The sequence below is a fragment of the Amblyraja radiata genome, chromosome 12 (assembly GCF_010909765.2).
Source record: "Amblyraja radiata isolate CabotCenter1 chromosome 12, sAmbRad1.1.pri, whole genome shotgun sequence".
NCBI lineage: Eukaryota > Metazoa > Chordata > Chondrichthyes > Rajiformes > Rajidae > Amblyraja > Amblyraja radiata.
Window position 1 is genome coordinate 31952899 of NC_045967.1, and position 12604 is coordinate 31965502.

Here is a 12604-nt window from a genome sequence, read left to right on the forward strand (position 1 = left end):
CTTCCCCTTTTCCCAACTTGACACCATTTAGATAGTAATCTGGCTTCCTGTTTTTGCTACCAAAGTGGATAACCTCACATTTATCCACATTAAACTGCATCTGCCATGCATCTGCCCACTTGCCCAACCTCTCCAAGTCACCCTGCATTCTCATAGCATTTTGAGATCAATAACAAAGGACCATAAATAGTGGGGTGAGAGTGCAGTAATACCCTCTGCAATTAGCAATCATGGAAGGAAGTCCAGCCCTTAATTGAACCGAGAGTGAGAAGTATTTGCAGGGTCAGGATGAAAGAGTCACTCACAGTAGCTCATCAATGAGGGACAGGCCTTTCTAACCTCTTGGGCTCCCTACTACAAAATGCACATCTGGATGGAGAGGCTAACAGGTGAGTGCAGAAATGTTAAGCAAAATTTTTATTTTTGTGAGCTGGGAGGAATCCCTCCCTGTATGATGGTTTGGAGGAGAGAGCTGATGGTGCGATAGTGGGTGCAGCATCAATGGGAAGATCAAGGTTGAATATTGTTTTGTTGAAGTCTGCAGAGATGGGAAGAGACCAAATGGAATTCAGAAGGACAGAGGTGGGAGAACGAGAGAGACAAAAGTCTAATTGCAGAATTAAGATACATTTCATAAAGGGTCAGTGATAGTAACATCAATAAATGATTGGAAATTTCAATACTTGGGTATTTTATAGTTACCAGGGTGTTTCACTGACTGAAAGGAATCAGCGATTGGGGGAGGGGGGGTTAACAATATAGACCATGGAAGCAGTGAAGATGGTGACAGGTTTGCTTCTGGGACCTGGAGGGGCTATCTTTCCTCTTCCCAGTCCACAGGTAGCACTGTTACATCCCTCCCCTTCCTGTCTGCTTGCCAAAGCCTGGACAACTCAAAGAATGTGGATTAAACTGTGTTAAAACACGGTAATTCATATTTTTTAAGAGCTTCCAACAACAAACTCATCTGATTCGCAGAATGGATCGACTGTCTATGCCTCATCCCATCTCCATTAAATCAATAGGGCGGGCCCGCCTGGTTTGTCGGGTGAAAATAACCCCAACATGTTTGCTTCCAGGCTGTCTCTAAGCAGCTGCTCAAAAACACACCATATGGCAACAATAGGTTCCTGAAAATGTACTTACCCTCCTTTTATATTATTGGTAAATTTTACGGCAATTCATTAGAATACTGTTCTCCTTTAAAAACAAATGCAAATTCGAAGCAGCTGTTGTGAATGGTCGTTTTGTAAAAGTAAAATAGAAATTGAGGTTCTGTTAGAAAAAAACAACCCTTCCATTTTGTTGAAAGGAGCATCAGCAAATCAAATTTTTCTTTCATCTATTTGTGTTAATATTACTGACATCAGTGTCCAAGTTGCACCATTTGCATGTACGTTATGCTGGATATAAAACCGTTAATAGTTGATATGCTGGATATAAAACCGCAGAAATATGGAAAAGTCTGTTTTTGATGGGAGTAAATATTCTGATTAATTTTTCATGTCTAATTATTGATCAACTTTATTAAGTGTAAAATATTTAACGAAACAGAATGTTTGATCAAGGTTGTGCTCCTGTGATGATAGTCTGTCAAAACTTATCAAAATAAAATATCATATTTTAAATCTTAAAATTGATGGAAGATGATATTTGGAGGTAAGTAAACAAATGTGCTAATATTACTAATGAAGCACAGAGGGGGCAAAAAATAGCGACAATTATAATGGCTATTTTCAATTTACTTACAAGATTAACAAGAGATTGTTTGTCATTCACATAAAGCTCATTTTTGCTTTTCAAATGATCACTTCAGAGTAACCTCTCAACAGAGCCCATTGAAAATCTGGATACCTTAAATTTAAATGCACATAGATGCTTTTTCCAGCTTCAAATAGACTTGGCTCCAGCTGCCATTAACCCTAACTATCTTTTACTCCTGTTTTTCATATAAAACAGTAGCAGTTTCTGAATGGAACGCATGTAGTTCAATAAACACTTCAGTAAAATGAGAAAAATAAGTTTCAGCAATTCATTGACCAGAGCAGCATGCTGAACTCACAGTCTAACAAATAGTTTGCAGTTGAGCCAACACCAACCAGTCAGAGTTAAGTAACACGATGCCCAAACACGCTGATAATTAAACACATTTCTTTGTGAATTACACCTTTCCATTAATGTGTGATGCAAAGGTCCATTTGTTGACAAGCTTGTAATTTGTGTCAGAGCAAAATAAAAGCAGGTGCTGCTTGTTTGCTGCTTGAATTTTACAGTTTATAAGATGTAAAACACCAGCAACTGTAATTAAATAAAATCATTTCCTTTGCTGTGTGTGAAATCTCTTTACCAGATGAAGGTCATCATAAATTGAGTTTGTTTATCCGCGTGTTCTCATCACCCAAGGAAAATATTAGAAACAGTATATCTCTGCTTGACATGGGGTGAAAAAGATTCCAGGTCTGGTAGGTGCCGTCACATAATTGGAATTATCAATGCAATTTGTGTATTTCAAGAGAAAGCAACTGCTGGCTTAACTTTTCAGAACTTAAGTCATCTCTAGTGTTATTATACCCCAGATATTGACACATGCCAATATAGTTAGGTTTGATTTATCTGCTGTAATCACCAACAGTAACATTGGCTGGTCCTACAAAACACAGGTCATGCTTTACATAGACAGCAGCTATTGCATTCTCTTTATATTCAATTACATTTAGCAAATTCAATTTGCCTTGGTGTGTTTTTTATCTTACATCCATAATCAATCACAATAAATTCAATAATTTTAATGAAAAATGACTACTGCTCACATTTTATAATTTTATTCCTGAAACTGAAACTATTTAAAATTGACCCTAAAATGAACTGATTTTTGACTTATCATGAGTCCAAAATCAACCTGGATTCCCTTTAGCATTATATGTGGAAACACTGAACATTATCCAGAAACCTTCTGTATTTATAATGACGTGGGTTCTCGTTGCCAGCTCGATCTGGGGTGGCAGTATATATAATGGACTTTAAAAGTTATTAAGGTCCTGTCGTACAATAATGGCTAAAAGTCTAATACAATGAAACAATGAGGGAATAATGGGAATATTTTGAATTGTTCATTTTATATTGTTGACGTAACATAAGATTGTATAATTTGCCTATTGGGGTAAAGGAAAGAGCGTTCACTTCGCGGCCCTGTTTTCACCAATCTCTCCACCACCACGCACAAGACGCGCAAGACAGACACCATTGTATGCAGATGCCGAGAAGTGTGTTCCGCTCTGGCTGAACCACTTCTAATCTTGTGTGTGGACTCGATAAGAAGAAGATTTGCCTATGGAGTGCATTTTTACCCTCAATATGAACCCTACTGCCACGATGCATCCAAAGTCAAACATGGAATTTCATATATTTGATCATGAAAACACATGGTGATTAAACTTATCATGAGAATGAAACAAAATCAGCTAGCCATATTTAAGAGTAAAGCCATATGAAAGGAAATGATTCAGAAACAAAACAATGTCATAAGTACAGGAAGGGGATTTGTGTTTTAGTTGAAGTAACAGCAACTGTTTTTACAAAAAAGATGTTCCTGATGTGTATTGTCATTGTTTTCTGACATTGGAATGAAATGATGTAATTACAAAAACAATGTAGCTCAACATTCAGAAGCTCAAAGTTAAATATTATGTGCTCCCTGCAGCATTTTAAATGACATCTCTAGTTGTTGAAGTGTGAAGGTTATCAAATATTTCTGAAGGGTTGCTGGTAGTTTTACATAAGCACTGAAATTAACTCAGATAATCCTTTTGGTGGCATTATATCTTGCGAGAGCTAGAGTGAAGCTCTTTAGCGCAACTATCACCAAAGAACTAATTGAATTTATTTTTACTTTTACCTATTACCAACATAATTTAAGTTGAATTGCTGAAATGGTTACTTAATAAAAAGTACCATTTATTAATGGCTTATGCTTTACACTCCAGGTCCAAGAGAAGAGACAGATAACTAATTTACACCAAAAGAGTTTAGTCTTTTCATTTGATGGTAAAATTAGTGAACTGGCTTCATGTGAAAACACTGATTACTAACAAAAGGCAAGATGTACCATTGCATGGAACAGATAAGAACATAACTCATGACCTGTTTTTTTTTATCCTCCAGATATTATGCTTCATATAATGTATTTTCTACCATGCTGTCACCATAATAACTCTTTGTCTATAAAAGGGACTGACTGTTTATTCGGCTGATTGTTAATTGTACGGGTTCCATCAGCAAATTGTTACGAACTGCTATGAAATGTTGCCACGCATCCTTGTTCATTCTTATAAAATTTTATGTCGAGGATTTCATGTGTATAATTTTCCTTAAGTGTGAGATAGGGAGTGTAACTCAGCTGTTTTTCCAGCTGCATACACATCTATAAATCATTAATAAGGCAGTTAACTGAAGCAAAAATATAAATGATCTGCGCTACCCAACAGAAGACTCTTCATTTACTTCCAGTTATTTACAATTCATTTCTTCACTTAAAGTGATGATTACATTGGAACAAGTTCCTATTTGGAACAGAGTGCAGACATAAGCCATTTGCCACTGAGATTTTTACAGTGCTGCATTGTGTATAAGCTTCCTTTAACAATGTCTGCACGTGATATGCAGTGAGCTTGTGGTATATATACTCCACTACAAAGCTATAAACAATAACTAACATCAGCACCAATTTTACTGTCAATTTGAATTGAACAGCAGGGTCAATGTTTTGTGAACAGCTCTGCAAAGACAAAAGACAAACTGAAAGTTCTATTAACATGGTATCTTTACTAGTCAACATTCCTTTTTACTGGTCAGAGTTGAAATTTAAACTAAATATTTTGAACAAAATTATGGTAGCTTATACGAGCAACTAACCATTTAAAAAGATTTCATTTCCTAATATTCTACTGCATATATCTCACTTCCTTCCCCAATATTTGAGTGGAGTGTAAAAGATGTTAATGACAAATCAATGCTTTTCTTGCAGATGGATCACAAAACTGAAGGGCACCATTATTCAGCAAAACTTTGCTGCTTTTTCCACATTTTATTTCTAAATGGGGCCCTTTTTTTTTTAAATAGACCAGTTTTAACAGAGAAAGCTTTATTAATAATTACAATGAACAGTTTTGTTGCAGGATTTCTTCAGCCATTAATTACAAAGCTCTTCAGCTGCTTCTGGGCTAATTGTTCTTCACAGCCTTGTATTAAGCCTGATGTGCTGTAAATTCACCAATCTGCAATGTCTCTTCTGTTTGTGTTGGCTGTTGGTGTGCTTTAAATTAACATGGCACACGATGTTTTAACCAACAAGGCATGGCTTTTAACAGGTAAAATGTTCTGGTGCAGCAACTATAGTATAAAAACTTCACCACATTGGCAACTTTATCTGTAGCACAGATGATGCTACAGTACTAATCCACCACAATGTGCGTGGTTATTTGTTTTCCTTTTTAAAATGCATGAACAGAGGTTGCTTCGACTGAAAGTGGCTTGAAGTATTTGCTGTACCCAGACTTGGTTTCATTGGAGTGTGGAAATGTTGTCATTACATGGTTCAGTTTGGTATAAAACGCCTCTCAATACAGGATGGATGTTTTCATGTATGGTCTATCTGCAAGACAATAGAAACAATTAGTAAAGAACTGGAATTTAAAATTATCATAATATCACCATTCAACTGACCCAAAATTCAATACAAATATCATACATTTATTATATGTGGTGAGATTCTACAACAGGTACAAGATACATGCATACGTATAGTTTGTATTATTATTACTGAGTATCCTTCCGCTCACTAGATGGTGCTCTTCCTTATTTAAGAGGCTTTCACTTTTGGTATATGTAGGGTTCCAGTGTGCTGAAGTTGCCACAGGAGTGGTGGTGGTACATTTGATAGCAGAACGATTGTCAGGGAATGTCAAGGTAGGGAATGAGGATTCAGCCCATGTACTCAAATCCATCAACCAAATACTGTTTTTATCTACAAAGATGCAACATTTAACAATAAATTTACTCTGTTTAACCTTCTCTCAATTACATCCTCAATAAGTAAATGCTTTGCCATGCAAGTGGTGTAATCAAAGCAACAGCATGAAGAATCAAGTGTCAAGTGTGTTTATATGTCATATGTACCAGGAATGGAACAATAACATTCTAACTTGCTGCAGCTTTACAGGCCCATTTACACAATGAGTATATAACAATCAATAATAAATAAATTACTAAATAAATAAATTAGTAATACTAGGTCACCAGACCATTTGCAAAACCAAAATTATGTCCTTAGTAGATTGTTGTGCTACGGTTGTGGTCAGGGTTGTACATTGTGGTTCAAAAGCCTGATGATTATTGGGAAGAAGCTGTTCTTGAACCTGGAGGTCATAGTTCTCAGACTCCTATCCTTTCTTCATGACAGTGATAGTAAGATGAGAGTGTGGCCAGGGTGGTGTGGGCCTTCAACAATATTAACTACCTTTTTGTGGCAACACTTCCTGTAGTTCCCTTTGATGGTGCAGTAGTTATGTGCGTTAATGGAAGATTATAGAGTTCGGTCTTTCACTTATTTCTGATTACAATCTACCGTAGAACTTCCACACTGAGAATTCCTTAAATTTTAAACTTGTTTCACCAAATATGGATCCGCAGAAGAAAATATGTCCTTACAAACCAATTCTTACTCTGCCCATCACCCACTTTAATTTAGTTTAGAGATACGGAGAGGAAACAGGCCTTTCAGCCCATCGAGCCTGCGCCAACCAGCAATCCCTGCACATTTATGGGCCTATCCCACTTAGGCGATTTTTTAGCAGACTGCCAGCGACGGTCAAGTTGCCGGCAGTCGCCTGAAAAACCGGGAACTGGAACGGCGACTATCAGAGTGGAACACACACACACAAACACATCGCTTCCTTCACCAGCCCGTGTGAATTTTTTAGACAGCGCTCCCCCCGCTTGCCCTGTCTGAAAAACATAACACGGTGCAAAGCCAAGGTGAAACAGACACACCGCGATGAACAGGAAGGTTGGCGCTGAAAAAAGACGGCTAAAGCACAGTGTACGCTGAGTCCTTTAAAAGAGGGAGGGGGGGTGGGGGGAGAAGGGGGGAGACAACTTCTAAGAAGCCTGAGATACACGGCTGTGAAGCTCGGCGGACATTTAACATTGCCGGTCAGTTATCCTTGGTTCTGAAAACAACTGTGTTTTTTTCCCCCCAATGAGCCAATAGAAATCACCAGTCAGCACCGGCTCCAACCTACGAGAACCTCTGACCTCCTGGCAACCTACTAGGACCTCCTGCCGACCCACCTACGGCTCGAAAATTCTCGCTACTCTCCATGGCGCCTTCATTCTGGTCGCCGCTAATTTTTCAACATATTGAAAAATTCACGGCAACCATAATGAGGCCGCAACTAGTTCCCAGAATGCAGGAACTCCTCACAACCATGAAGGCGATACCACGGCGACCACCCGCGAACATGTGGCAACCATGTGGCAACTGCATAGTCTCCTGCAGTCGCCTAAGTGGGACAGGCTCATAACACTACCCTATACACTAGGGACAATTTACAATTTTACCAAAGCCAATTAACCCACTTCTTTGGAGTGTGGGAGGAAACAGGAGCACCTGGTGAAAACCCATGCAGGTCATGGGGAGAATGTACAAACTCTGTACAGACAGCATCCGTGAGAACCCAGGTCTCTGGCGCTGTAAGGCAGCAACTCTACCGCTGGGCCACTGCGCACGTGTCATGTCTTACTGGGTCCTGCTTTGATATCTATTTGTGCAAAAAATCCTCAACAACCCTTAGCAATCATGTTGCTTTATTTCCTTTTTTGATCAATGTTTCATTCTACATCTAAAGCTCATCAACAAACCATTAAATCCCCAATCCCTATTTAAAGAAGTTGGACGCTACTAGTGATAAAATGTATCTGTTTTACTAACTCCACTGATGGCCAACATCAGCTGATTCAGAATTTAGTATTTTGCACAATACAAGAGACAACCAACCAAACAGATACTGGCATTCGGCCTAAATAATCTATACACATTTATCATCCACATGGCTCTCCTTCTACTCCATGTACATCTTTCCACCCTTTCAACACAGTTATTATATACTATTTACTCTGCTTATTTCCTTATTCAATAATTTTGTTTGTATGATTCCTTGTGCAGGACTTTTCCATCTGGAAACATGATTTGAAAATTTTCACAAACACGTCCAACTCATTTCCAATATTAAAATAGCTCTGCTTTTAATTTCTCAAGAGTCCAAATCTGTTCAATCTTTCCTGAAAGCTGCAATCTAGTCTCCATCTCCGTATATTCTCCAGATCTTCTATGTACTGTTTAGGGTTTAGAGACCGGAAGTCTTCACAATACTTTAAGTGTAGGCCGATTGCAGTGCTACACAAGCACCACATACCCACTGCACTTGCCCTGCTTTGCTTCACTAATACACTGAGTGCCAACTAATCAACTTCAAGATTATTTCCAATCCTCTAATGTCTGCTCTGCCATTTCCACAAGTGCTGTGTGCTGAACATCTGCTTCATTCTTTTGGCACAATATTACACTTTGCTGTCCCTAGCTTCTCTTTTAGCATCAGACTGAATTTAATCAGTCTTTGCAATCCTCACTTCTAATTTTCTCACAATACCACTTGATCACAAAAGTTTTCTGTTTGGACTTTTCGTTCAGTCCTCTGAAGTTTGTCCCTCCCTTTCGGACTTCCTTTTGCTGCCTATTTTCTGCAGCCTTCATATTTTTCTTGAGTGTTGTATAAATGCAAAGTTTTTGCCTTATGTAATTACAAGCTTTACTTCACAGGCAAGATTCATCTCTTTTTGTCTTTTGTACTTATTGCACCATGCTAAAAGCAGCATCATCAATTATTCTTTGTTATGCAAATGGCATGTTATTTCTTTTGAAATTGGATAGGAAATGTATGTACAGCCAGTACAAGATGATAAACTAATCTCACTAAACTGGCTACAATGCAACTGTAATCATCAGTGCAGTTTTATAGTTGCATGTAATTCAATATAGAGCTGAGTATTTCAGGTATGTTTGGGGAAATAAGAACCTATATCTTTTATTTATACCATATTAATTTAAACCACTTAGTTATATCTTAGCTGCATTCCAACTTTAGGATTAAAGAAAAGCTACACATCTATGGCCTATATTCAAGTATTGCACCTGAATTTATTGACAATGGTAAGGTGTCCATCTCACACCCAATGTCTCACAGAAATCACACCCAAATTGTGCAGATTCCCTAATAGGAGTAACAGAAGCTGCTAGGCTCTGTACACTGACAAGGCCTTTGGCAATGCAAATGACTTGATGGAGAAGGATGAAAGCTAGTCCCATCCACAAAACTGTGGAAAAAATGAACAGGAGGCTAACTACTCGTGCAATATGGGATTCCATTTCTTTCAAAAAAACTCTGGATGTTTTCAACTTTCCAATAGAATTTATAGTTAAGCAAACAAAATCAATGAAATTCTAACATAATATACACTCAGATTTTCTTCTAAATACTTGTTTGGTTATATTTAGCAGTAGACACTCCAATGCTTCTTGAGACTTAAGAAGGATCTCAAAGCAAAATGTCGCCTATTCCTTTTCTCCAGAATGCTGCCTGACCAACGGAGTTACTCCAGCATTTTGTGTCTATCTTCAGTGTAAACCAACCTCTACAGTTCCTTCCCACACACCGTGATATTTATTATAATTCCCCTCCACTAAATTCCAAGAAGATCTCCCTGCAACATGATACAACTGGTGCCAGTTGTCCAAGTTAATTCCCCACTGTAGGTGGTGGGAAATGTCTGCACTCCCACGCTGGTCTCCAGAAAGGTTCTACATTAGTTTAGGGGTTTCTAATGTCTGTGATTTTGTCAATTAACCGTGTGTGGCCTTTCCGCTGACTGGTTCCCATGACAATAAACTAAACTAACTAATTATTTTATTTTATTGCCCAATAGAAAGCATACTTTAAAACATGCTCCAATTAGTTAAGCCAATGTTGCAACTACCTAATTTGTTTAAAATAGAATTCCTTCAGGTCAATCTTTTTAATTGTTCTTTTGGTTTCTCAGCTTTACCATTCAAACCCTGATGTCCCCTTTCATTTTTTACTTGACATTCCTCCATTCCCCAAGTAATGGGAGCATCAAATAAATAACTTACTAGTGCCTGTCACCTGCCGTCAGATTTGTTATCAATGCACTGAACTCTTGATGTGCTGGTCACCTTCTTATTCATCGTGTCACCTTCCTTTCCCTGATCAACATCGCTTTAGGTCAGGCGTCGGCAACCTTGTTCTGCATAGGGGCCGGGACGCATGTCTGTGAGCGGATGGAGGGCCACATCTATCGTGTGTTCATGGATCCCGCCCCATTCCGCCCTAGATGGCAGGCATCAAATCACGTGTTCACAGAATGTAGACAAAAATGCTGGAGAAACTCAGCGGGTGAATCCTTGCATGTCTCACCTGCTGAGTTTCACCAGCATTGTTGTCTACCTTCGATTTTTCCAGCATTTGCAGTTCTTTCTTAAGAAGGCGCGGTACGGCCAGAGCTCGGCCGCACTCTGGACGCCTGGCCGCTGGTCTGGGCGTTTGTCTGCTGCTCGGGTGCCCGGCCACTGCTCGGGATGCTTGGTGGGCCGGATGATTACGGGGGAAAAAATGCGCCTGCGGACCGGATGATTTTGGGTTATGGGCCGCATTCGGCCCAGGGGCCGTAGGTTGCCGACCTCTGCTTTAGGTAATTGGACTCCATGTTAAATTAGAACATTTAATTGGATCAGACAGCCAGCAATTCTGAAGGTCTAGTAATTACCAATTACTAGGTCCTCGGGGAATTCTTCACCCTCTTTTTCTCACAAACGACTCTCTTCTAGTTTCAACGCTATTTGTTTGTCTCCTTTCCTGATTTCCCTCTAAAATGTAATTTTATTTTGTCTAAAGGGAAGAAAAACTGGTTCAGAAACACTGTAAATGCAGTCAACTGGAGACACTAGAAACTGCAGTTGCTGAAATCCTGAGCAAATATAAAACTGCAGAAACAGGTCAGGCAGCATCTGTGGAAGGAAATGGATAGATGACATTTCTGGTCATGAGGATTTGAGTATTGGAGCAAGGAGGTCCTACTACAGTTTTCAGGGGCCTGATCAGACCTCACCTGGAGTATTGATGCAATTTTGGTCTCCTAATTTGAGGAAGGACATTATTGCTATTGAGGGAGTGCAGCGTAGCTTCACCAGGTTAATTCCCGGGATGGCAGGACTGACATATGATGAAAGGATGGGTTGACTGGGCTTGTATTCACTGGAATTTAGGATGAGAGGGGATCGTATAGAAACATATAAGGATTGGAGGATTAGACAGTGTAGATGCAAGAAAAAAATGTTCCCGATGTTGGGGGAGTCCAGAAACAGGGTTCACAGTTTAGGCCATTTAGGACTGAGATGAGGAAAAACCTTTTCACCCAGGGAGCTGTGAATCTGTGGAATTCTCTGCCACAGAAGACAGTGGGGGCCGGTTCATTGGATGTTTTCAAGAGAGAGTTAAATTTAGCTCTTAGGGCTAAGGGAATGAAGGGATATGGGTAAAAAGCCAGAAAGGGTTACTAATTTTGGACGATCAGCCACTAGTTTGCTAGTGCTGTCGGGGAGGATTTAAACTAATGTGGCAGGGGGATGGGAGCATGAGCAGAGAGACAGAGGGGTGTAAAATGAGGGTAGAAGCAATAGGTAGAAAGGTGAAAAGTAAAAGTGGCAGGCAGACAAATCCAGGGCAAAAATCAAAAAGGGGCACTTTTCACCATAATGTATAATGAGTAAGAGTGTTGTAAAAACAAGCCTGAAGGATTTGTGTCTCATTGCAAGGAGCATTTGTAATAAGGTGGATGAGTTGAATGTGCAGATAGTTATTAATGAATATGATATAGTTGGGATCGCGGAGACATGGCTCCAGGGTGACCAAGGCTGGGAGCTGAACATCCAGGAATATTCAGTATTCAGGGGGGATAGACAGAAAGGAAAAGGAGGTGGGGTAGCGTTGCTGGTTAGAGAGGAGATTAACGCAATAGAAAGGAAGGACATTAGCTTGGAGGATGTGGAATCGATATGGGTAGAGCTGCGAAACACTAAGGGACAGAAAACGCTAGTGGGAGTTGTGTACAGGCCACCTAACAGTAGTAGTGGAATTGGGGATGGCATCAAACAGGAAATTAGAACTGCGTGCAACAAAGGTAAAACAGTTATAATGGGTGACTTCAATCTACATATAATTGGCAGGGGTGCTGAGGAAGAGGATTTCTTGGAATGTATGCGGGATAGTTTTCTAAACCAACATGTAGAGGAACCAACAAGAGAGCAGGCTATTCTAGACTGGGTATTGAGTAATAAGGAAGGGTTAGTTAGCAGTCTTGTTGTGCGTGGCCCCTTTGGCAAGAGTGACCATAATATGGTTGAGTTCTTCATTAGGATGGAGAGTGACGTATTTAATTCAGAAACAAGGGTTCTGAACTTAAAGAAAGGTAACTT

General features: G+C 39.5%; 1 protein-coding gene across 11 annotated transcripts in view; it reads right to left on the reverse strand.

The window, feature by feature from the left end:
* Positions 1-1497: 1497 nt before the first annotated feature.
* The window catches only part of dach2 (dachshund family transcription factor 2), a 363969-nt gene continuing 352862 nt past the window's right edge, over positions 1498-12604 (reverse strand). For 10 of the 11 annotated variants that reach the window (XM_033030408.1, XM_033030406.1, XM_033030405.1 and 7 more), the window contains one exon: positions 5568-5650. In XM_033030408.1, coding sequence (XP_032886299.1) covers positions 5647-5650 — 4 coding nt within the window. In that variant the 3' untranslated portion in view covers positions 5568-5646. Of the gene's footprint in view, positions 5651-12604 lie in introns of all 11 variants that reach the window. The other variant, XM_033030400.1, reaches the window with a different exon arrangement.